At 47.6% G+C, this 26798-nt stretch overlaps 1 protein-coding gene across 2 annotated transcripts in view; it reads right to left on the bottom strand.

Annotated features, from left to right (window-relative positions):
* The window catches only part of LOC147123290 (uncharacterized), a 277352-nt gene that overhangs the window by 41479 nt on the left and 209075 nt on the right, over positions 1-26798 (bottom strand). For both annotated transcript variants that reach the window (XM_085970222.1, XM_085970227.1), the window contains 2 exons: positions 15836-15934; positions 14355-14395 (listed from right to left, as the gene is read on the bottom strand). In XM_085970222.1, the coding sequence (XP_085826348.1) occupies positions 14355-14395; positions 15836-15934 (140 nt within the window). The remainder of the gene's footprint in view (positions 1-14354; positions 14396-15835; positions 15935-26798) is intronic.

The raw sequence follows: 26798 nt of genomic DNA on the forward strand, positions 1-26798 counted from the left end.
TCCAGAGCAGGATATGAGCAAATGCTATCCCATTTAAAACATCATCCACACCCCAATCCTGCAGAAAGGGAGAGGTTCCCAATATTAAATGCAAATAGGAGCTAGATTCCCATTGGAATGCTACTGTGAGTAGGGAGAACTGATAATTTACAACAATTAAGATGCCAATTAATGTCTTATCCATCTTTTCATATGACAGCATTAAGTAAACAAAACTCACAAAGAGCATAGAAGACCCTAGTATGGCCAAGCTGGTCTATTCCATTAATTTTATTACTACCTTCTTTTCTATCATGGAAATGGAACACACAACCTTAGCAAGAATATTGATATTTTATAGATTGTCAGTTTAAATCCTTATTTACCTATTTTCCTGATTCCCCTGAGGTCCCACAGCCATTCCGGACTTGAAAGATTGACATGATTACATCCATGATGCAGCCAGGCCAACTTTTGGCATAAATTACTGTTCCAACTAAAACGCTCATCAGTAGCCCTTGGTGTGAGATTGTGCTTAGATGAGATTGCTCATTGGTGGTGTTTATGCGTAATAATGTTCCATGAGCATTGATGTCCCCTGGTATCTCTCATTGTCCTCTCCCTATCCCAGAGGCATTGATGGCAACTGTAGCATCCCTACTGCCACCCAGGCTGAAATCAGCTAGCTCAGTACTGACCAGGAATTGAATGTGGGACCATCCTCGTCTCTACACTCAGTTACACTCTGTTTTCACCAACTGAACCAACGGGGGAGCCTTATTTATAAGTTTTACCTCCTGCTGTACAAATCTTTGCTCTGGATCTCTTATGTAAAGATAACTCTGTGTTGCCATGTAGTAAATTAATTAGGTCAAGGGGTAATTTCCAAATAATTAAGCTGTTTAAACTAATTATTGAAAATGTGCTTTGATTTACTGACTTCATGTACTACCAGCTGCAGATTGTCAGTGAGAATATGAGGCGATGTAAATAGTTTGGTGGGTAACTATGCATGACGAACACAAAGGGGAGAGGCCAATAAGTTACTTTCTCTGAAAGTCATAATTAAATACATACATTCATACACATAAGTAAAGGAATATATACATACATACATGTACGCAAAGGAATATATACAGACATACATACATAATTACTTAAAAGAATATATTACTGATGAAAAGTTTCTTTCTTAAAAATGTTGGGAGTCATTTTCACATTTAATAAACACAGCAAATTCAATTCACATAGCCACAATTGCTCCTTCCACCTACAGTACTGGAAACCCGTTTTAAAAAACAAAAATAAACTTTAAAACTTACCTCAGCATTTCTTAAAATAACTTTCCTCCCTTTCCCAAACAAAAATATTGCCTTTCAGAAGCTCCACGATAAAATATATCTTCCTCCGCAGCCTCTGGAGCAACTGTACTCATGCTTTTTTCATGTGTAAGTTGTAAGGACTTAACCTCACTGAAAGCATGAATGAAACCGGTGAATTTTACTGCGCACGCGCTGCCTGTGCAGTCGCACGCGTTCTGCCTCTGAACCCCTTCGTTCAGAGGACAGGAAATGATGGTTTTCCCCGCATGCGCTGTGCATGCTGAAAACCGGCATTTCCTCCGGCCAGACGCGCGCGTACCCCGACCGTACTCACGCGTTTGGAACGGAATTACTGGGCCAAAATTTTACATGTCAATAAAATGAAAAAATTAACAATTGCACGATTTGCCCCCTCGCATCTGCGACTGAGGGTCCAAGGAGGTGCATTGCGCAAGAGGTCATCGTCGTACGTATCCTCACACTGTTCCCTTTCGGGAACTGTATGAAGTGGTGGAAGGATTTCTGGCCACGTTAATGCTCCTTCCGTGACCATAACCATCTTCATACCAGCCATTAGGGTGGTTAGTCCTATGGCGTGAGGGTTTTACGGGCTTCCACAACCCATCTGAGGGGGGGGCCCACCCACACCCGCGGACGCAAGTATCCCGTTGGCTGTCCACCCAGAATTTATAGTTGGAGCTCCGACTCCACTTGCCGGGACTGTCTGGAGCGGGGTTCGAAACCCTACTCCTTCTGGCCCAGCGGCGGGGATGCTTACCGCTACGCAAAAGGCCCACTCCGCGCAAAAGGTGACACCCATACGTTTCCTGCGCCTTTTCCCTCCCCGTGACTGGAGCCCTATGCTGCCACTTGAAAGACCAAGCTATCATCTGTCCTTTTTGCGGCGCCTTGGACTTCTCATTACCAATGATGAGCAGGCGCTGCGCCTCCACCTCGTTGAGGAGATTGCTGAGGTCATCATCAGTTCAATTGTGAGTTATTTTAATGCCATGAATTGTGCTCATTCCAGCCATTTCACGTTGCTAATCGGAGTGGGCCTTTGGCGTAGCGGTAGGATCCCTGCCGCTGGGCCAGACGGGGTAGGGTTTCGAACCCCGCTCCAGACAGTCCCGGCAAGTGGAGTCGGAGCTCCGGCTCTAAATTCTGGGTTGACATCCAGTGGGATATTTGCGTCCGTGGGTGTGGGTGGCCCCCCCTCCTCGTATAGCTTGTGGGAGCCCGTAAAACCGTCCCGCCATAGGACTAACCACCCTAATGGCTGGTACAAAGATGGTTACGGTCACGGAAGGAGCGTTAATCACGGCCATAAATCCTTCCACCACTTCATACAGTTCCCCAAAGGGAACAGTGTGAAGACACGTATGACGACGACGTTGCTAAATAAATAAATGGAATGAAAAAAATTATTTCAGGGCTTTTAAAAGTCTTTAAATTGCTTTAATTCTGTTTAAAACGACTTCAGATTCTTCAAAATAATGTAAACGTTTTTAAAAGTTTATAAAAGTTACCAAAAGCTTCATAAAAATACCAAAAACCTATTTAAAATGCTGCTCTGCATGTAAAAATGCTTTGCAGCTTGTGAGAAACATTGGGGGCGTGTCCTATTAAACTGAGACCTCAAGGGGCGTGTCTCAGTTGCACAGCGCGCTCCAGGCTTCGCGCTGGCTGCACTCCTGGGCGGCGTGACGTCAAACGCTGCCCGGGATTCTTCTCTTTCAAAAAGGAATTCCAGGCGTCCCTGGAGGTGAACGGCAGGCGCGTCGGGTAAGTGCAGATCGGGGGCTTGCACGCGCGGCAAGCCCCCGATCCGAATTTCTGCCCCATTGTGTTACGAGCGACATGGTACAATATCAGGTTAGTCTGAATTACTTGAAAGAACTGTTGTATCTAATCAGGAGTGATAGGCTAGAAATTCGTTATAGCCACGAAATGGGCAGTGTTTAGACTAAAAATGGTTAAGTAGCGCCAGTTGAAAATCGTCTAGGCTGCATGCAAAATTCGTCCTCCTCGTTAAAATGATTGCAGTCATGATTCTAGTCTAAAAGCTCATGGCATTACACTGAAAAGATGGACCTATATCGGGGGTAGTCTAAATGCAAATAATGATTGCCACAGTCTTTTTTCACTACTTAAAGTGGAGGTTCATTGATGCTGCAGCACCTCATTCTCAGCATTGTTGGGTGTGCAGCTGCCTCAACAACCATAAGAAGGAAAAAGCGAAGGAGCACTTATTTACAAATCCTAATGGCAGATCTCTACCCCAGGGAGAGAGTCCGGAGGTTTTCCACAGAAGCTTTGGAGGCATTGGTTTTAGCGGTGGAGAGAAGGCGGGCGGTCCTGTACTTCCCAACTGGCAGGAGGCCCTCACCACAAGTCTGCCAGACTATGTGGAGGGAGGTGGCACACCATGTCACGGGCAGCACTGTGGTCCCCAGGACCCACACCCAGTGCAGGAAGAAGTTTAACGAGCTCATACAGGTGGTCAGGGTGATAGGGTGATTGAAGGCTTCAACAAATTCACATACCACCAACTGTACCACAAGTTTCATACACTGCTCAATGCACCACACCCCCAGCACTCACTCACCAACAATCTCTAACAAGCACACTCACACCCACATCTCACATACAATTATAGCAATTCAACTACGGAAGGCACAAGGGTTATTAGCATTCATGTGATATGTGTGGTATGTTTATAGATAAATTTATTAATTGTGTTTGGAATCTTTTGTGGTGCCTCTCAGTTCACCTTTTTGCCCAGGAGGACGCTGTGATATGGTGTGAGACAGGGATTATATGATGGGGATGTGGTGAGCTATGGGGATCTGGGGTTTCATTCATGCGAATCGGAGTCTGATGAGCCAGTCACAGACAGCCTGACCAGAAGGCCGTTTGTCTTGCTGCAACACCGATATGACGTGCGGCGCTGGAATCAGCATCAGCTGTCATTGCAGCTGTCAACAGCATGTTAGCGCCATCTTATGGCACTAACATGTGGTACAAACCACTCGAACTTTTCCCCCAAAGGGTCTGGTGAGTTTTAACTGGCAACTCAAAATCAGATTTAAGCAGCTGTTGGCATCCCTCCAATTACCAGTATAAGCAGGGTACAAGATTTTAATCCACTGATTAGATAAGGACCTGTGAACCAAGCGCCTATTGTTCTGCACATCTCTATTTGGATATTACATATTTTGTGATATGAGCCATGTAATAACTGTTGGTTATATTAGCATTCAGGCACTTAACTGCTCTTGTATGACATTTTTCTGTCCACTATTTCAACAGAGGTACTAACTGTTTAAAATATAGGTTACCGCCTCCTTTAGAGGAGTGGAATGTAATATAGATGCATTAAACGTTCATACGCTAATAGTGTCAACAGTGATTTCTAGACTTTAACTTTGTCATACTTTGTAGGCAGAGTTGTTTTCTGAAAACAACTTACAGAACCACAGTGGAGTTTAGATTTTCTCAGCTAATTGGGTTTCTATGTCACTTTTGCATGCGCACTTGTATAAACAGTTTTAAATAAAGTAAAATTAAACGCATGATGTAACTATGTGGGAGTTCAATGAAGTCATAACAGTTTAATTGAAGCACAATCTGTCTACCTGAAGGAGGACCTCTCATTCACTGACGATGGTAATGAATTCTATTCCCTACCCCTCCAAAAGAGAAATGTTGATTCTCACGTGTCCCTCAAGTAATCTTGTTCTCTAAAAGAATCAGTAGACATTGATATTTGATCATGCTGTCAACTCTTAATTGAAAAAAATTAATAATTACATCAATAATCTGGAATCCTTAGCAACAATCTTTTTAAAAAAAATCAAACACCCAATGGACTTGTTGAGAAGGATTTGCTAACAATCAGCCAGTTGTCCTAGTTCCATTACCAAAAGATTAACAGGATTCATTCAGCAAAATTCAATATTCATCTGCCTAATTAAAAATTGTTTTGTTTAATATTAAGTCAAGGAGAAAAAAAATGTATCTATTAACAATTTACTCATTGTTGGCTCAGTATGGGATCAAAAATACTAAAGCAAACTTGGTAATGAACATAGTTAACAAATTGACCCGCGTTAAAATTTCGATTGAACTGTAGCAACAGTCACAAACTCTTGAATAGTTTTGTTAAGTTTACTTCTTCTTGTTAACTTACTGTGTACTGACTCGGATTCTCAGCAAATCCTGTGGCCAAACACATTCTTATTTTACAAACGACAGTGTTCAATTTGGTCAAATTAACACATTCCCTTTTTTAGGGACAGGGGGATAGATGATCAATTCATATATCTTCAACCATTCTGTCTATTACCTATTGCCCATGATTCTATTCTTTCTATGTTTCATTTCTATGTTTCTATGTTTCATTATTGACGTAATAAACTCACTACACACTTGGTTGTACATAAAGCAAGGCTTTAATCGACTTGTAACAAAACATGGAGGTCTAGTTAGTGGTCACTAGCTTCCTGTTTCCAGATTGTCTCTGGCCAAGTTGGGCCTACGCCCGAGTATTTATACTCCTCGGACGGCGCCCTCAGCTGGCCGTTCAGTAGTACTTCCTGAGTTACTTCTTGTAGAAGTTGCAATTTATGACATTCTTCCTCCCTAAAAAGTTTGGAAGTCCAGTCTTCCTTTAAGGGACTAGGCAGACCAAAAATAGCCGTAGTCATTTAGCTTTCTGCTTGTGACCGGAAGGCACGTGTCCTGGTTCCTGGGTCGCTTGGCCCGTAGTGGTAAGTCGGTAGAGTCCTCGTCGTCTTGATCGTCCTCTGGAGGCCTGGGAATATCATGGCTCAGGGTGCGGGTCCCCACAGGCGCAGAGCTGGCCTCATCCTTGGTCGTAGCCGGAGATTGTCCGGCGTCCTGATTTCGGGTGGCCATCCGACGGGGAGCGTTCGGCTCCCTGAGTTGATCCGGTAGCACTGCTGGCAGATCCCTCGATGTCCCAGGTAGGGCGTCATCTTCATAGGGGTGCGGAGTGTTGACATCATCGTCATGGGATCTGTAGTGTATGTACCCGTCTACCTTTAAGAGAACTATTGTATGTAACCGTTCACCTTTAAGAGAACTATTTTAGGTGTGGCACTACTTTGTTTGGCTTCTGTATACTGTAATACCGACGGTGACCACACCAGTATATAAGTGTTGTGTCAGGATTTATTGGGCAGATTCGCCCTGACCTTCGAATAGTAAAGTCCTGTTTTAAGTTACTCTTGGAGTCTGTGTATTCATTAACTAAACAACCCACAGACTTTACAGTGGCGACGAGTCCGATCGTACCCTGCGGCAACAATACTTCCGAAGCAGTTAACGAGCATCGAGAAGAGGCAACCGCCCTCGTCGTTCTGCTGGGAGAAAACTCGAGGCTGCAGAACTAGAAAGGAGGAAGAATTTAGAGACAAAGACTTCCATCAGCAACAGGCACTGACTGTCCCTTCTGCCACGGTGAGGAGTGAGCCGATCAGCACGAGAAGCAAGGCGGCCACGGTGACTGTGAGTAAGGGAAAGTAAAAAGAATAACCGGAGGATAAGGGCGGTGCACTCGACCACGGTCGAGGGGGAAAGGAGCCGGACAGAAGTCGGGTCCAGAGGCGCTGAGACTGGGGCAGCGTGGCGCAAGGAAGCCGCGGTACAGACAGGCTGGGGGACGCAACGGCGTCGTGAGACAGCTAGACCGCGACCAGCGAAAAAGGCCGGGCAGCGACCGAAGCCACGAAGCGCTGCGACCGGGAATGTAGGCGCGGGAAGAGATAAACTCAGCCGCAGCTGGGGAGGGAAGCACCGGACTGCGAGAGGGCTGGGAGGCGCGATTGGGAGCCGAGCGAGCGGGAGAGGCAGAGCCGACCAAGGGAGACTGAGCGAGAGCCAGTCCAGCGGCTGAAACTGTTCTCCATCAACGGGGTGTACCCAGCGCCGGTAGAGCCGAGCGAGCGGGAGAGAGACAGAGCCCGAGCAAGGGGAACTGAGCGAGAGCCAGCCCAGCGGCTGAAACTGTTCGCCGTCAACGGGGTGTACCCAGCGCCGGTTGCCCTGCCGAGAAAAGGGAAAGCACTGAAGCCGACGCGCAGGCTGTGAACCTGAAAGCCAGCGGCCGTCGCCCGTGGGGAAAGTGTACCCCTCCCGCCAGGGAAGAAACGCGGGAAGCCGCCATTAGGCGGGGAAGAAGACAGAAGCGGGAAACCGCCATTGAAGTGGGCGGGGAGAGAAGATAAGCGCGGGAAACCGCCATTTTCGCGGGAACCGCCATCTTGAAAAAAAAAAGAAAATTTAAAGAAATAATTCGTGGTGTTTATCAGGAAGAGAGGAAGATGCCTAAGCGTGGTAACATCAACAATTTTAATTCCGAGGTAGAAGACTGGGCCACGTATGTGGAACGCATTGAGATCTATTGTGAGGCCAATAAAATAGAAGAAGATGACAAAGCTATAACCTTGCTAAACTCGATGGGCGCGAAGACATACGGGCTCTTGAAGCATCTACTATCACCGGCTAAACCGGCGGATCAGACTTTCGATGATATTGTGGCTGTGCTGAAGGATCACTTGAACCCCACACCGTTGATGTTGGCAGAACGATTCAAATTCTATGCGAGAACGCAACGGAAAGACGAAAGCAACGCAGAATACTTGGTCGAACTGCGTAGACTAGCGAAATACTGCCAGTTTGGAGGGAATCTGACAGAGGCATTGTGAGACAAGTTCGTGTGCGGATTGGCAAAGGAAGGAACGCAAAAGCGACTACTCGAAGAGAACGACCTTACACTTGACAGGGCTGTCCTTATTGCAGCATCGCACGAAGCTGCAGCGAAGGGAACTGCGGAAATGCAGCTAAAGACAGCGGCACTCAGTGTGGATCAAATTACCTCGACAACAACAAAATGTTATCGTTGTGGGAAGACAACACACGACCAGAACCAATGCTGGTTTAAGAACCAGGAATGTAGGAAATGTGGCAAACTGGGTCACATAGCTAAGGTATGCCGGTCAGGGAAGAAGACCAACAACCAAAGGACCAACAACCAAAGGAAGCCATCACAGGAAAAGTACAACAAGGTACACAAGGTGGCTGAGAAGAGTTCAGACGAACAGGATTCGGACTCAGACCCAAACGGCCAGGAGCTGGGTAGTCTGAGAATTCACAATGTGAGTAAGGAAGCTGACCTACAAACTATCTGGGTCATGCTAAAAATAGCTGGAGTCCAAGTGAAAATGGAGTTGGACACTGGATCAGCTCTATCAGTCATAAATCGAAGGGATTACCACCAGCTATTCTCACATATACCCTTAAGAGATACCAAGTTCGTATTGCAGACATACACGGGGCATAAAGTATACCCCATGGGAAAGATAAGAGTCAAGGTGAGAGATAGGGGTAAAGAACACCCAAGAATGAACTTATACGTACTACCTGAGGGAGGACCACCACTTCTAGGACGGGAGTGGATCAAGAAAATAGACATGGAATGGCACTATCTAAAAGCCATAACGAGTGAGGACTCGGTGCAGACAATCAGCTCAGATTCTGAATCGGATGACGATAAGACCAACCCAAATATGAAAGACAAGGCTAAAATGGACTTGCCGACTAAGGTTGGAAAAACGAAGGCATGCAGAAAGGCTTATGCTCCAGAGAAGAACAAAGTTTCAGAACAGATCTCCACCGAACAACGACAACATAGTTTGACAGAGAATTCTGAGTCTGTTCAGTTTAAGGACATATCCATGATGGAAGAACACTGAGCTCGGACTCAACTTTATTTCAAATTACGACAACAATTAGAACAATTGAGTTACCGTCTCGTACAAGAGATGAAAACAATGAAAAAGTTCTATGACACCGAATGGGAGAATCTGGAAAGACAACAGAAGCAGCTAGCTCAAGCAGAGAGCGACCATAGAGCCATCGTGACCAATCACCGATCACATCTCCCTTATGATGTTCAGGAGTTAGAATATTTGCAGAAAGAAGCAAATGAAGAGGAATCTTCAGGAAGCCAGGATTTTATTCCAGTTCTTCTCTATGACTCCTTACAAGCAGAGTTTGAGAAGTTGAAGGAACAGTATGAACAGGCCCAGGCTACAATCCTGGAGGGGGTTAACTCGGCAACCTCCGAAAAGCTAGTTTCAGTGGAAGCATATGAGCAACTAAAGGTTGAACATGAGCAAGAAGTCCAAAGGCTGCAGGAAATCTTTGATGAGCTCAAGGCCAAGACAGACTCATCGGTAGAAGTTCCATCCATAGATGAGAAATTAGAGGTGAAAGACATGGCAGAACATGAAAGTCAAGATGTCCAAGAACTCATAAAAATATTGAAGGAAACCCAAGGCAAATATGAGGCGGCAATGACCGAGGTTCAACAACTTGAAGAACAGATTCAACTGGGAATTCTTTCAGTGGAAGAAAAGGCAACTGTAAGAAACACAGAGACTGTAAGAATGGCCCCTGAACATGAACTAGAGAGCATCAAGGCGCAACTTCTCCGAGCGCTTAAAGCCAAAGTACAAGAGGAAAAAAAGGTGAAAGCATTGGAGGAAAAGGTGGATGAAATGGAGAAGACTCTGATCCACAGGGTCCCCGTGGAAGAGTTAACGGTCAGCCAACTCCTTCATATGCTGAGAGACAAGACTCTGCAATGGGAACCATTTGAACACGAGCTTCAATCTTCAAAGGGAAGGGGTTCGGAGCTCTCAAAAGTTTGGGGAATAGTTGAGGTTGCAACACAGATTTTACGGGGCTGCCGAAAGTACGCTGAATCACGTCAATGTGAACTACAGAATGTTGAAACAGCTGCTCCAGTAGAAGGATTGAATAGCCCGATCAATCAATCCCCGATGGAAGGGGAAGTATTGGAATCACAAATGAGGTCATTAGTGAAGGATTGGCAGGAAACCCAGGAAGAGCGGGATGAATATGAACGCATGAAGAGGTCTCTTCAGGAAAGATGTCTAGGGAGGGAACAACAGTCGGCTAACGTCCAGTTGGGTAAGGAAGAAGTAGCAGGCCCTCTCGCTAGGCTAGCTCAGGACGACACCGAATATTACCATGACCTGTTGAGTGACACGGAATATTACGATGACTTGGTCTGCCCAGCTTGTGATGAAAACTCCCAAAGTGCAGAAATCAGGATGAAGCACTTAAAGTCTAAGGAACATAGGGAGATGGTGGCGCTACAGCTGGCAGCTGATAAGGGAGCCCCGAGAGTCTCCAAGAAGCAGAAAAGAAAAAGACGAAGCAGAAGACGATAACCATCTAAATCATTATCACTTCTATCAGATCATGCATGTGGGCCCTACGAAGGGGGCCAAATCAGTTGGAAAGTAGGAAAAATTACCAAGGCAGTCCAGCTGTTTGTAAAAGTCAGCACTGCTGGTTCAGCAGGACGGAAGTTCAAGCTGTTAAGCCAAGGGAAAGACTATTGGATGAGTCACGCTAGAAATGTGAACCGGCTACACCACAGAGATGTTGTTCGGACCGAGTCAAGACCAGAGACTGAATCTGTGAACTGTTCCCGCAGAGACTGAATCTGTGAACTGTTTCCCGCAGAGACTATATCTGTGAATTGTTTTACATGAAGTTGATTATATGTTATGTTTAATGGGGAATAAGTATGTTGTAAGCTAAAAAGGGAGGATTGTAGTGTATGTACCCGTCTACCTTTAAGAGAACTATTGTATGTAACCGTTCACCTTTAAGAGAACTATTTTAGGTGTGGCACTACTTTGTTTGGCTTCTGTATACTGTAATACCGACGGTGACCACACCAGTATATAAGTGTTGTGTCAGGATTTATTGGGCAGATTCGCCCTGACCTTCGAATAGTAAAGTCCTGTTTTAAGTTACTCTTGGAGTCTGTGTATTCATTAACTAAACAACCCACAGACTTTAGAGGATCCTTCATCATTCGGGCCCATGTGACCGGTTGGGCAGGGAGCCAGATCTCTGAGTGAGACAGTGGACTCCCGGCCATCGGGGTACTGCACGTGCGCATACGTGGGGTTTACCTCCGTTAACTCCACCTCATCAACGAGAGGGTCGTTCTTGGCAGACCGGACAAACCTACGGAGTAGCACAGGGCCTGGAACCACCAACCATGACGGTAGAGTTATCCCGTGTATAGAGCGACGCTGGAACTTGAAGAATCACTCATGAGGTATGACATTAGTGGATGTGGAGAGAAGAGACCTGATGGAGTGTAACACATCGGGGAGCACGGTTTCCCACTGCTGGTCTGGTAGGTTGCATGACCTCAGTGCCAGACGGACAGTGTTCCAGATGGTGGCATTGTATCGTTCAACCTGTCCATTGCCGATTGGGTGATATGGTGTCGTCTTACTCGAGGCGATTCCCCGTTGGGAGAGATAACTTTTAAGTTCACTCGACATAAAGGAGGGACCCTGATCCGTGTAGATAAAATTGGCCATCCCGCAAAGGGAAAAGACCTGATCGAGGCATTTAATTACCGTAGAGGTAAGCATATTAGGACAGGAGAAGGCAAAGGGAAAGCGTGAATATTCGTCTACCATCGTAAGTAGGTAGTTGTTCCACGTCGACGAAGGCAATGGCCCTTTAAAGTCTATGCTGAGCCTCTGCATAGGCTGCATTGCATGTATGAGTAAGTCATCTGATGGGCGGAAGAATTGTGGTTTCAATTCTGCACAAATCCTACAGGAGGAGCATGTTTTCTTTACGTCCTCCGTTGAGAATGGTAGATTTTTGGAGCGTACAAAGTGCAACATATGGGTAACGCCAGGATGGCATATGTCCATATGCAGATCCGCCAGAGTTGACGTTGACATTGAAGAGCAAAATGCCCGTGTGAAGGTATCTGGGGCCACATTCTGTTTGCTGGGTCGGTAACGGATCCAAAGGCGGCCAGATCCATTCTCCAGAGTTGAATTTTATTATTTTTGATTTTTGTGCGCTTCCGGTTATCCAACATGAAGGCCACGGAGCGCTGGTCAGTTATGAGCGTGAAATGATGCCGAGCAAGAAAATGACTCCATTGGCGTACAGCCTCAATGATGGCTGTAGCCTCCTCCTCGATGGGGGGGGGGGCGGAGAGATTGGCAAACAGGGAGGGATCACCGAGTAAGGCCGCCGAGAACGCACAAAATGGCACCTTAGAACTGGTAAGCTCCGGCTTTGACCTTCCAAACTCAAAAGTGAGTCTTTTGTGCTGCTTCTGGAAGTCCTGTCCCAGAAGCACATCGCTACATAAGTTTTCGAGTACTCCAAGCCAGGTGGAGGGATACGTGTGACCATTGAGGATGAGGTTGACAAGACAGAAGCCAGAAGAATTGCTGGTCAGAGTCATCAGAGCCATTACAATCTCCCTGTCCGAGGGATAAATGCGCAGTTTTAACCTGCTGACAGCCCGCTTACTAATGAAGCTGTCAGAGCTGCAGCAGTCGATTAGTGTGCTTAGAGTGTGCCCATTTACTGAAACCTTCGTGGCTGCATGGGACAAACTTTGGGGAAAAACAGCTGTGATGGGAGAAGGGGTAATTTTTCCTTCAGCAGCTGTAGCCTTAGCAGTGGTTCTTGGGGGAGGAGCAGCTCCATAGATAGCAGCTGTGAAGCTAACAGGAGCTATCGACCGGTATACATTAGAGGAGCAGCCTTTCTTGTTAGCAGAGGCCCGTGACTGGCATACCTTGGAAAAGTGTCCCTTCTTGATGCAATGATTGCAGGTCGCATTACGAGCCGGGCAAAATTTTCTGTAATGGAACGTGCCTCCACAAAAGAAACACTTTCTTCCTGATTGCCAGGATGCTGCTAGGGTGTGGTCATCATCAGCAAAGGTCTCTAGGGTAGGGTCGTCGTCTGTTAGAGTAGAGTCATCATCAGCGGGGGCATCCACCCGAGACCTATCGAAAGACTTATTAAAGGTGATAGCCGCCACCCGTGCACATGGTGGGAGATAAGTGTCTGCATTCTTCTTGGCCAAGTCCAGGGAACACGCCTGGTCATAAGCAGCCCGTAAATTGAGGGTTTTATTTTCCAGCAGGCGCTGACATATAAAAGGGAACGCAATCCCATTGATAAACGAATCGCGGATTAGTTCCTCTTGATACTGGTCAGTTGTAGCCGCTTTAAGGTTACAATCTTTGCTGAGCCTGCGAAGTTTCTGGAGGAATTCATCAAGTGATTCCCCAGGCTGCTGCCGAGTTGTGGCCAGTAGGTGTCGAGCAAAGATTTCATTCGGGGACTTGACATATAGCTGCTATAAAATTTGGATAGCAGCGTCGTAGTCTATACAGTCCTCAATATAATCATATACACATGAGGGGATACGTAGTTAATAAGCATTCGTAACTTATTAGGGGCATCCGCCCCACATTCTTCAAGTTGCTAAAGGTACGAAACCAATGCTTCCATACCTTCGCTGCCGCAGGTGCCTTCGGGTCCAGGTCAAGACGAGCGGGTCTAAGGAGTTTTTCCATAATGGATCAGTTTCTTGCCCAAGTCCCTTTCTGCGGTTCGAGTTGCAGCTGGTTGTTCCGAATCACCCAAGGCGTGGAGACGATAACAAGTCGATTAAATTGACGTAATAAAGACTCACTACGCACTTGGTTGTACATAAAGCAAGGCTTTAATCGACTTGTAACAAAACATGGAGGTCTAGTTAGTAGTCACTCGCTTCCTGTTTCCAGATTGTCTCTGGCCAAGTTGGGCCCACGCCCGAGTATTTATACTCCTCGGACGGCGCCCTCAGCTGGCCGTTCAGTAGTACTTCCTGAGTTACTTCTTGTAGAAGTTGTGATTTATGACAATTATGTTGCAGTTAAAATGGTATGGGGGGTTGGGAATGTGGCACAAATCCACTCTCCATCATTTTAACGACCCACCCGCCCCATTTGTGGTGGATGGGCTGGGTTAATATCAGGACTGTAGCTTTTAATTCACATTTAGTCATTGGAGTCAAATGTAAGCAGTTTGGTTTATCTCTGAAACACCAAACTGTTTACTTTTGACTCCAAGTACGAAATGTGAACCCAATTATTATGGTCTTACCTTTTTTCTTTCTTTATGCTGCTCATCTTTTTCATTTATACCTGCAGATTGACACAAACAACATATTTTTAAAGAGTATTTAAAATAGTCCATGCAAGGAAATATTGCTACAATAAAATGTGCTGTCCTTCTCCTTCATGTGGTAGAAGAAACTGGAGTGGCTGGTCAGATATGGGCACAGGGCTGATTGCATGAGGATGAAAGATGGTGGCTTTGCTCCACATTATACTTATCATAATTATGAGCAAGGGAGACAATTTGGCTTATCTAAGTTTATCCATCCAGAAAACCCCCAAAGTTCCACTATTGCAGTATCCAATTGTTTTGTAAATGTCCCCGTGGTTTTCGCATCCATTATTCTATCTGGAAGAATATTCGATACATTGATCACTCGCCGTATGAAGAGGAATTTCCTGATATCTGTCCTAAAATTTCCTTTTACTAGTTTGAATAGTGTCCCTTTGTCCTATTCTTGATATTTATGGCGAAGCAGGCTCGAGGGGCCATATGGCCTACTCCTGCTCTTATTTCTTATGTTCTTATGTAATAATGCAGATTTATCTTTCCATTCGCCTATATATCGTCTACACCTTGAAAAAGACAACTAGCTGAAAAACATCAATTAACACAGCTTTTGTCCTAGCATTGATTTTGAGGATATTTCGTAACAGAGGCCCAATAAGAAAAAACAATTGGTTTAAATGTTGAATTAACAGTCTTAAAGTAAGAGTTAAAGACAACAAACTCTGAACAGTTAGAGAAACACTGAAGCCACAGGTAAACTTTTGTTTACTTGTTTGGTACAATATTGCAATTAGCATGGTTTAATATTGCATGTGTCTTGTACTAATACTGAGAGTAAAATGTATGATGCCTTGTGACATAAGAAAACTACTAGGCACTTGGTCTAAGTATTAGACAAGGCTTTAATCAACTGTTTTTCAACATGGAGATCTAGTTGTGTCCTTCACTATTTCCTGTTAAAGAATGTCCTGAGCAAGCTGGGCCCATGCCCGAGTATTTATACTCTCCCTGGACAGCGCCACCAGCAGGCCGCCCAGTATCATTCCATAAGTCATTTCCACATGAATGACAAGATTCATGTCACCTTGTACAGTGAGAATACTTTTGGTATCTAATAACTTCATGTTCTCCATGACTTAAGAAGACACTGGGGTGCATTTTAATTATTGGATGACCAACCAGCGGAGTGTGCCAGCGGCCGGCCTGCGATCTGATAGTGCCAGGCGGGAGGCCCATCTCGAGGTGGGAGTGGGATTGTGGCTCATGTTTCCCCAAGTTTATTTTTCAATGTAACTAAAGAGCCACTCTACTTGGTCAACTGTGTCCAGCTTATCAGCTCACGACATATACTCCAGAGGATCTGGTGACAGTTGTAGGGTCTGGCACTCAGCAGCACAGCTTGAAATTTGGTTTCTGGGTGGTATGTCTTCAATGTCTGTTGTTGGATTCCTCCTTACCAAAGAATTCAATGTCCTCTTGGGTCTCAATGCTGTCGTCTACAGAGGTTATAACTGTCTCAGGGATGGGTTTAGCAGATCTGGATGAAGATGACTCATCTGCGGAAACAAGAAGGACATTAGCCAGAATTTTCCCGCTGCCGGGCGTGTGCGTTTGGAGGCAGGTCGGCAGTAAAATATGCCGAAATTTTGAGCGCGTCGGGATCCTGCCGTCATCCCGTCTCCTCATGCCTTTAACTCGGGCGCATTTGCCAGCATGCCACAGACCCAATCAGGAGAGGTGGGCGACCTAATTAAGCTCATTAAATCTGAAATAACAACAGAAAAAGCTGGAAACACTCAGCAGGTCAGGCAGCATCTGTGGAGAGAACTCATTAAATCCTTGTTGTGAGACACTTAACAGTGTTTTTAACCAGACCTTTTGATTTTTACTGGATGACCACAGGAAGCACGCAGCTCGGGAACCATGTCTGTCAACGTGAGGTGAAAGCTCAGTGGCCATTGAGCAAGGTCATTAATGCAGTGCATGGAAATCCAAATAAATACACCCACATGACACCTGCTTACTTCCCTAAGGGAAAGGCTCTTACTGACTCCATTTTGAACACAGATTTAGGTGTCTACAGTTTGCAAGTCATTTCTGCAACTTTGGAAGCCACTCTCACCACATTGGTAGTAACTATCACAACATTCACAGATTGTTCCTCTGATCTCCACATGACCTGCTATCTATTACATCAGCAAGGGTGCCGCTTATACTGTCTCACGTTGGCCCTCAGAATCAGACCAAGATGAGGATGAGCCCCACCACCAGCAGCAGCAGCAACTATTACCACCAACCTTCTCCTCAACAACCTGATGCTCCACAGGACAGAGGGCATCAGCACAGGGCTGCACCGCGCCAGAGGCAATACCCTCAACTCAGGGTATACAGGCAGAGGATGAGCTTCCTCAACATGACTGAGCAGCAGTGCCAAAGGAGGCTCAGGCTATTGTGCCAGGCCGTTGCAGACATTTGTAGCTTGCTGGAGCAAGACCTGCAGCTCAGAGAACCTGGTGGACATGCCTTACCAGTGGCTGTCAAAGTCACCACCGCCCTCAACTTCTCCGCTTCAGGCTCCTGAGGGAGCAGCAAACATTTACAGGATCTCGCAGTCGGCCACCCACAGATGCGATGTTTAACAAGTCAGCCAATTAGGTGAACAATGCCACCAATGAAGCCAGTGTTACTGAGCGTGCGCTTGGCTTTGCCGCTCTGGCTGGCGTCCCACGGGTGCAGGGCATCATCGGCTGCACACATGTGGCCATCAGGGCACCCCCATGTCACCCTGGAGTTTTTGTGAACTGTAAGGGTTTCCACTCCCTCAATGTGCAGCTGGTCTGCAACCATAGGAAGATCATCATGCATGTCTGCGCCAAATTCCCTGGCAGCTGTCATGACTCTTTCGTCCTGCACCAGTCCACCTTCCCTCAACTCTTCGCATCGCCAAAGACTCTTACCAGCTGGCTACTTGGAGACAAGGGCTATCCACTAAAGACGTGGCTCAAGACACCCTTGAGGAAGGCAGGTACCGAGGCCGCAGAGAGATATAATGAAAGCCAGCCACAGGTCCACCAGATGTGTCATAGAGCAGGCAATATGAATGCTTAAGATGCGCTTCAGATGCCTTGACAGATCTGAAGGTGCCGTTCAGTACACACCAGCCAGAGTCTCCAGAATCGTCGTCGTCTACTGCACGCTGCACAACATAGCACAGCAGCGAGGATTAGAGCTGCTTGTGGAGCAAGGCTCTGAGTGCACAACCTCTTCAGAGGAGGAGGCAGAGGAAGAGGAGGAGCAGGAGGAGAATCAGCTGGAAGACGAGACGGAGGAGCAGGAGCAGGAGGAACCTGCAGTCCAGATGGGACCAGCAGCGGAGCACATTGCTGCCCGGAAGGCTAAGGATGGCCTCATCATGGCCAGATTTACTTAACTTCTTGCATTGCACCCATATGGCTGCTACATGCTGTGCCAAGTTCCGCCCCCCCCCCCCCCCCGCCAACAACACCATAAAGCATCCCTACAATGTTTGAGGTCACATAATGTCTCACCATTCATTCCAACTCACAAGGCCACTTCCAAGGTAGCAGACAGAAATGGGCAGTGGTGAAATTAAATACTTTTATATGTGTGATAACATTAACAGAACCTTAACAATAATACTTCTTTATACACCTATGTGCATACCATAGTGCAATTAGGATTGTGGCTTTTTTCTTTTCCGCGTGCTTCTACGAGGTGCAGGCTGTTCAATTCCCTGCTGCGACTTCGTAGACACTCTTGGCGGACATTCTCTGGGCTTTGCAGCCTGTGAGGGCCCCGCGGAAGACTGTTCCTCCTGCAACTGATCAGGGCAGACTCAGCCATTGCAATCTGAGGAAGCATCTGGGGCTCTGACTGAGGGGAGGCAATGGGGGAAAAGTGGGAGTGCTTTCAGAGGAGCCCCCATTTCCATGTCACCTCTCACCATCATCCCTCTCATGGGCCACCTGCATTTCCTTGCTAGCAAGGAGCTGGAGAGCACCGTGCTGCACATCAGTGGAGCCATGAGGACCCAATTCTACATTTAGATCCCTCCTAGAGAGGAGGTCTATGAGCCTCTGTCATTTGTTCTCCATAGCTAGCATGTGCTCATGTGAGTGGCGCATTAGCTGCTCCATGCAGGTGGCCATCCTTTCCATGGACCAGCACATCGCCATCACCTGTGACATGGTGATGCTCCTGTTGGAGATGAACTCCTCCATTCTCTGCACATTTGCAGACGTCGCAGCAGCAAAACCTGTCAGAGCCTCCTGCACTTCTTGCTGCCCCTCCAGGATTACCCTCTTTCTCGATGGCCCCCGAAGCTCAGCGTCTGCATGCAGCTCAGCAGAGCTGGGAGCTGTATTGATTTCTTTGTGGGTTCAATGACGAGACATTTATGAAAGAGAATGGCCTAGAAATTGGGTTTTGGCGCAGCGACGGCTTTAGCGCCGGAAGTTAGTGCCGGAGCTAAGTCGCGCTGGGCGGGCCAAAAATTCACTACTTCTGCGCCCAAACGGCTGCTGGCGCTGCTGAAAGCTGTTAGCGCCTGAAAACTGGCACTATGCGCTGAATTTCGGCGCTATTCCGGCGCTGCGGCGCCCGCTGCGGTGCGGCAGGTTCGGGAAGTGCAGGCCTCCTCCTTCCCTTAAGGAGGAGCTGCCTGCACCCGGCCGCGGCCCGCGATAATCTTTTTAAAAATGAGCCCGGCACCTCGGACAAGTGCCGGGCTTGCTTCTGTTCCCGGGGGGGGGGGAAGTCCGGGGAGGGAGCTGCGGCCAGGCGGGCGGCAGGAAAGCGGCCGGCCGCCGCGGGGCCTTTAATGCGCCGGCGCAACGTTCTGTAAGGCACCTCTGCCAGAACGTTGCTTGCGGCTGCCACGGGCGAGGCGGCCGCAACTCAATTTCCGAGTTCGGGCGGGTTACCATGGCAACCGGGACGCTGCGCACACCGATGACGTCATCGGTGCCGGCGCAGCACTACCGGCCTAACGCCGATTTAGGGCCCTTGTCAATTTCAAAACTGGCCATAACTTCGCCGCTAGGCCCTCTAGCGCCTCAAAAGCGGCGCTAAGGCCAGTGAATTTCTAGGCCAATGACTTTTAATCTAAAACTTGTTCAACTCTTTTATACAGCTTTTACAGGAGACACGATGCTTGTGATGCATCTAGAACGAAACTGAAACTAAACCAACTGCCTTGCTTCTCTCGGTCACATGCCCTCTGCTGGTCAGGCACAAGCAATCAATACATGCAAACATGCTATTAAGGCATCATAATCGAACAGGCAAATGCCATCTCTATTTGCTGATATCATTACATCTCCTTTTCTTAAAACAAAAGTATTTTACTTTTAACTAACAACATGTTTTCTTTGTATTAATCTGCATTTTAACTGTAACACTTAATGAACTTACATTATCATTATCATGATCAAGGTTTTTTAACCTTGCTTTGTGTGTTCACATGAAATATGTCAATACACTAGAACTTGAAGAAAGAATAAGATAACATTACATTCTTCTATAACAATAGTCCTTAAATTTGCTCAATGAGTCTCTCAGGAGGCTTCACGTGTCTTGAGGATTTTCTGATTGATTGTCCTTGAATCTGAGTTGTTGCCTCAGATGATGTGTTCTCAGCTGTGTGATCAGGTTGTTCAACAGTATCAGTCTCTTGACCTGCTGTGGCTGGTCCCATGAGACGATCTCGACGATTTCTTCTCAGAACAGCACCCTCATCTGTCTGAATGGTGTATGATCTTGGTTGAACTTCACTCAGGACAGTTCCCTTCTGAGTCCATGTGTTTGTTTTGTCTTTCAACCTTACTTGGTCACCAGTGTGGAGCTCAGGTAGGTTTTGTGTTCCTCTGTCATAGTAGTACTTTTGCTTTTCTTTCTGTTGTTCTTTGAACTTCCTCACTTTCTCCCCCTCTTTTGTTTTCAGGAGGTTCTCCGGGATGGGTAGGTTTGACCTTAGCCGACGTCCCATCAGGAGTTGGGCTGGTGACATACCACACTCGAGCGGCGTTGTGCGGTATACAAGCATGCTCTGGTAGAAGTCAGTTCCACTGTCTTTTGCCTTGTACATCAGTCTTTTCACTGTGTTTGCGGGCTCTCCTGGGTCAACAGCTCTGGACAACGTGTCTGCTGTATACATCAGCTTACCCGGTGTGTACGCAACATTCAGTTCACCATAGACTGTCTCTCCTTCGCTTTCCACAACGAGGACTCTCTTTACCAGGTTCAGTCTCTCACAGGCTTTTAAACCTAGTATGGCTTGCACCTCCTTTGGCACCACGATTAATGCTAACGTGTGCTCTCTGTCCTTGTGTGTCACTTTGACAATGCATCTTCCTTTCACTGGTATTTCAGTACCTGAGTATCCTGTCACTTTCACTTTGATTCCATGTATCTTTGGTCTGGGTCTAATTTTCTTAAAATCAGTCTCTGATGTCACATTAACTTGTGCTCCAGTATCCAATTTAAATGGAATATGTATGTCATTCACTTTTAGTGTCAACATTCAGTCTCTTTTTTCTTCTTTGTTTTCAGACACAACATCTACATTGAACTCCTCTATCTCGCTTTCATCTACTGTATGGACCTTGCTTTGTTGCGCTTGGTTCTTACAGCAACGGGCATAATGGTTGTTCTTGTTGCAACTATTGCATGTTTTACCATATCCTGGACACTTTCTTGGTGGATGCTGTGTACCGCATCGACTACATGTCTTTCGATTGTCCCTTTCATTTTCGTTCGCTGGCCACGCCTCTTTTTTCACATTGGCGCTCTTTTTGTTAAACGGTTTATGTCCGTTCATTCTCACTGCATCCACGTTGCAGCTATTGTCACTGAACAGCTCCTTTGCCTGCAACTTCACAGTCTCTGTAGCCCTATACAGTGCTATGGCTTTTCCCAGGTCTAGATCTTGCTCTCTTAGCAGTCTTTCCCTTAGACCATTATCTGGAATACCACACACCAGTCTGTCTTTTATCAGCGAGTCTGTCAGTCCCCCAAATTCACACGATTTGCTTCTGTTTTTCAGTTCAGTCACATACTGATCAATAGTCTCACCCGTTTTCTGTACACATGTGAAAAATCTGTGCCTCTCAAACGTCACGTTACGTTTAGGTATGCAGTAGGCCTCAAACTGTTCCATTATTTTATCTAGCTTCATTTTGTCTCCATTAGCAATGAATGTGAAGTTATTATACACCTCCAGCGCTTCATCACCCACGACATGTAAGAACAGTGACGATTTCCTTTTATTACTTTTCTCGTCAGCTCCGATTGCTGATAAATACAACCCCACACGTTGTTTGAACCTTCTCCAATTTTCAGCCACATTACCTGTCAACTGAAGCGTCGCCGGTGGGAGTAAACCTTCCATTTTTCACTTCGTTAGCTATTCTCTAATGGTAAGTAACGATGTTCTCTTTTGGCTTGCTAATCTGTGGAGAGCTGATTTAACTTCAGATTTTTTCTCTTCATCTCTTTCAGCCACTTCTGACACCATGTATTGATTTCTTTGTGGGTTCAATGACGAGACATTTATGAAAGAGAATGACTTTTAATCTAAAGCTTGTTCAACTCTTTTATACAGCTTTTACAGGAGACACGATGCTTGTGATGCATCTAGAACGAAACTGAAACTAAACCAACTGCCTTGCTTCTCTCGGTCACATGCCCTCTGCTGGTCAGGCACAAGCAATCAATACATGCAAACATGTTATTAAGGCATCATAATCGAACAGGCAAATACCATCTCTATTTGCTGATATCATTACAGGAGCGTCCTGCTGGCTTCGGCAAGGAGTCTCCACTGCTGTTCCTGTTAACACCATCTGCTCTTGCTCACTTGTGACAACACTACTCTATCTCACATGGGACCCACCAAGATGTGCATCTCTGTGCTGGTGCTGGGTGCGCTTGGGTCTGGTAACGTTGCACCCTCAGAGGCTGGAGCTTCCTCTGAGGAGTCGTCTTCCTTCTCTGGCTGGACAGTGGGGGGGTGCGGGGGAGGTGGGGGGGGCACTTGATGGACCTGTGGGAGAGTAAAGAGATGAGTTAGAAGTGTTATATTAAGAATGGGTAATGCTACATGATGACACATGATGAAAATTCACAGGCTGCTGATATCAGTCACCATATGAGTGACTGATGTATGACATGTGGCTGTATGAGATTAAATTCTGTCACCAGGTTGCTGAGTGGTCCCCCTCTCTCTGTCTCCCACCACCAGCAGCTCTGCAACTCTTGACAGCTCCAGGGCGACCTCCTCTGCTGCAGTCAAAGTACTGAAGAATGGAGGGCCACCTTGTAGGGGGTGGTGCGTGAGCCCAGTCAGTTATGCCTCTGACTGCCCGTGAGCAGTTCGAATCGCTCCCACGCCCCTGAGATTCTCGACACCGGACTTAGGTACAGGTAGCGATACAGAAAAGACTCGAGTAGACAGGTTGTTTGGATGTAAACAAAACTCAAGATTTTATTAAACAGAAAAATTAACAGTCTTATGAGAAGTTACCAGTATATAAAATTACAGGCAAATACAAATAACTATACTTATACAGGGAATGGGGAACACACGGCACATCGAGGGAAACAACTATCTTAACAATCCCCTTATCCTTATCCCACCCCCTATACCTAACTAGATTAAGCTATGAGGGGCCAGAATTTATGCTCACCAATCAAAAGGGTTTGCTGAACTCAAAACAGCGGTGGGGTTCGGGGTTCGCTCTTGGTGCTCTCTGGAGCCTGCCATCGTCACGTGGTCTCCGGGTGCTACAAGGGCGTTGTCCAGGTTCGAGTACCCCAAAGTTGAAGTCTCTGTTTGGGTACTTTACCTTGAAGGGATGATGGTTCCTCTTCTTCGGCCGACAGTTTGAGTTTGCATAAAGATAGTCGCAGGTTGGCCAAGACTGAAGGCCCGATGATTCGAAGCCTATCCTCAGTTGGTCTCCTCAGTTGGTCTCCTCAGTTGGTCTTCCTCAGTCGGTCTTCCTCAGTCGGTCTTGCCTCCTCACCTCATCGCGTCCCACCTCGCCTGGCCTGAATTGTCCGTGTCCGCCCGATGCAGTGCCTGAGCGATTTCCAGATGGAGTGGGAAAAGGCACGGGCAAAGGCCAGGGGGTAAGCGCGGGACGGGGAAAGAGCGACAGCCACGAGGGCGAGGGGCAGAAGAGCTGAGCAGAGAGAGAGATTGCTACCCGGGGCCTTCAATTATACTCTTTTCGAAAACCCTTATCTTCGCACCAAATCAGGTTAGTTCTTTGTCTTAATCTTGGCGGGCTATTTTAAATAATGGTAGCAATCTATACTAACTGTTTTTAGATGGCCAGTAATCGCATCTACCTGCCCGACAATTGACTTGTTTTGTTATGAATGTTCCTTGATGGGCCTGTCCAGCCTCAATGGCTTCTTTAATCTGTTGCCGATTATTTATGTAAACTGCTTGATGGCCTTAACTATAGGCCTAACTGGGTTTAGATTTGTCTCCAATTTGATCTAATACATAATTCAAAGTCCTGTCTGGTTTCAAAATACAAAGGGGGAGAAATTGGGTATAGCCCCGTTTGGGGTGCTAGAATTGGCACTGCGCAAATTTTATCGCCAGGCGCAACTTATCGCCACCTCGAGCGATATTGGGTTGCTGCGCCCCTAAAGGTGATTGCGGCGTTGATTCAGGCACTGCACGAGAGTCTTAAGGCGCTAACCCGGCAGCGCTACTCAATATGTCGGCAGCCGGGCGCAGCGCAGGTGCTGTCAATAATCGATTACCCCGAGACATGCTGGCGCCAGCCAGCTCTTAAAGGGGTGGGTCAATTAGGACCAGCAGCCACACTCTGCGCCTTGTAGGCCTCAAAATCGGCGCTGTGCTTTCTGTGGCGTTCCAAACTTTGAACATATGGAGAGGGTGAGGCAGAGAGCGGAGCGCTTTACCGATGGGGCATTGGATGCTTTGGTTGGCGAAGTGGAGCGCCGGCGAGCTGTGCTGTACCCCGACAATGGCAGGAGGCCTCATCAGAGCGAGTACCGCAGGGCTTGGAGGGAAGTTTGTCAAAGAGTCACCTCAAGCAGCATGGTGCCAAGGACTCCTGTGCAATGCAGGAAGAAGTTCAACGACCTCACTCGGGTCGTTAGGGTGAGTGCTTTTTTCGCAATCTTCTTCATCCCTCCATCTGCACCTTACATTATGGCCAGAGGGTGCATGAAGCCCCAATGGCCATCTGTCAGCCAGCACCCATGGCCCTTTCTGGAAACACACACGCACATTCAGCTCAATGCATAATGTAAGGGCTATTCTACCATGGGGGGCATGTGATGTCAGCTCAATGCATAATGTAAGGGCTATTCTACCATGGGGGGCATGTGATGTCAGCTCAGGCCAGCATGTTTCATCACTTCCCGTCCTTTCTCCTGCAGGCCAAGCTGGCCAGGAACCGGAGGGAGCAGCTTCGTACCAGAGGAGGCCCTCCTCAGCTGCAGAAACTGACGGACCTGGAAGAACGAGTCCACCAGATTGTTGGAGGCCGGGTGAGTGGTCCTGTCACCACTGGAGCTGCCGACCCCATTGTGCACAGCAATGGTAAGGTCATCACCTTTTTGAACTCTCTCCTTCCACTTGTTCCCCCCACCAGCATGCTTTTTCACTCTGGACCCATGTCAGAGCATTGCAGCACTCATGCATCCCTTGCTGCCATCCTGTCCTTTCGCTAAAGCCACTCTTCAACCTCCCTGCTTTCAGATGCTGCATCACCAGCTCGGGAGCCGGGCCCTCAAGCTGCCACTGCCACTGACTCTGGAGGCAACGAGCAGGAGGAAGCCGGACCATCCGTTCCACCCTCAGGCGAGCCAGCCCATCTGCAGACTGGGGATAGTACTTCCCTGGAGGGGATCGGGGGGGATGGCACTGAGGAGGAACCAGCTCCAGGACCCAGCGGGCTTCAGCAACACAAGGGGGGTAGGGAAGCTCGGGGGCCGTCTGCGCAGGACTTCAGGGCAGCACAGGCAAGGAGTGCGCAGGATTTGGGGCAGCACTGGAAAGGACTGTCCAGGACTTTGGGGCAGCACTGGAAAGGACTGTCCAGGGCTTCGGGGCAGCACTGGAAAAGACTGTCCAGGGCATCGGGTCATCACTGGAAAGGACTGTCCAGGGCTTCACCAAAGCAGTGGAAAGGACTGTCCCGGCCTTCACCGAAGCACTGGAAAGGACTGTCCAGGGCTTCACCGAAGCACTGGCACCTGCCACGCAAGTGCTGAGTGCTGCCACGCAGTCACTCGCTGGTCTCATGCAGACGCATATTGAGGCCACGCAACCAATGACTGCTGCCACCCTCGCTGGAGCAGGCAGGATTACCCGGGGCCCTTGCAGCACCACAGCAGGGCATCAATCTGTGGACCAGCCGATTGGTGCGCATGCTGCGGTGCTGCCCCATCAGAGGGCCAGTTTTTCGGCCGACCAGAGAGCTGCTGTCCGCTCTCAGGATGTCAGCATTCCTGATACCACCGCTGACACGTTTCCACTGCAGCTGCCACCACCTGCAAGACAGACTGCTTCCACCCATGCAGTCAGCATCCGGGCCCTCCAAGGCCAGAGGTCGTCCAGGACATCCCTCAGGGGCATATGCGCTTTCGGACAGCCAGCAGGCCTCCCCCAGCCTTGATGCAGCCACTGGGGTCCCATTACGGAGGAGCTGCAGGGAGGGAAGGGGCCGATCTCGCAAGAGAAGTAGATCACCATCAAGGGGGAAAGAGTAGAAGGTGCTGCTGAGACGTCTTATTTGTAGAAATCAAGGCCGTGGACGCTGGTCTGAATGTTAGTAATGTTTTGGATAGTCTCCCGGGTGTGCGAGTCACTTATGTGTTAGTGTGTTAGTTTTGCTTTCTGTTGCCATTGCTTTGTCATGTTTGAAGGAAGCACATTTTGCAAAATAAACAACTTTTTTTATTTACATTGGCCATGTCTGCTATTTACATTCATACTGCCCTTCATAGGCTTTGGGTTATCCGTACGGTTCCATTCCTGCTCTTCGAATGGCACCAAGCATTCCATGAGAGGGGCCTAAAAGCAGCTTGTTATCAGCCTCTGATGGACGGCCCTTCTAGTTTGTACCTCCCTCCCGTCTTGGTCCTCCTCCTCCTCCTCCTCCGCTGGTGCTTCAATGTCTGCTGGCATTGGCTGGGTGCGTAGGATGGCGAGGTTATGCAGCATGCAACAGACAACCACGAAGTGGGAGACTCGCTCTGGTGAGTACTGCAAGGCGCCTCCGGAATGGTCCAGACAGCGGAACCGCTGCTTCAGCACACCGATTGTGTGCTCCACAATGCTCCTCGTCGCCTGATGGCTCGCATTGTAGCGCTCTTCAGCAGGGGTGCTGGGCGAACGGAGCGGGGTCATCA

Source organism: Somniosus microcephalus, chromosome 2, assembly GCF_052327205.1.
Source record: "Somniosus microcephalus isolate GS21.2 chromosome 2, FLI_Smic_1.0, whole genome shotgun sequence".
Classification (NCBI taxonomy): Eukaryota; Metazoa; Chordata; class Chondrichthyes; order Squaliformes; family Somniosidae; genus Somniosus; species Somniosus microcephalus.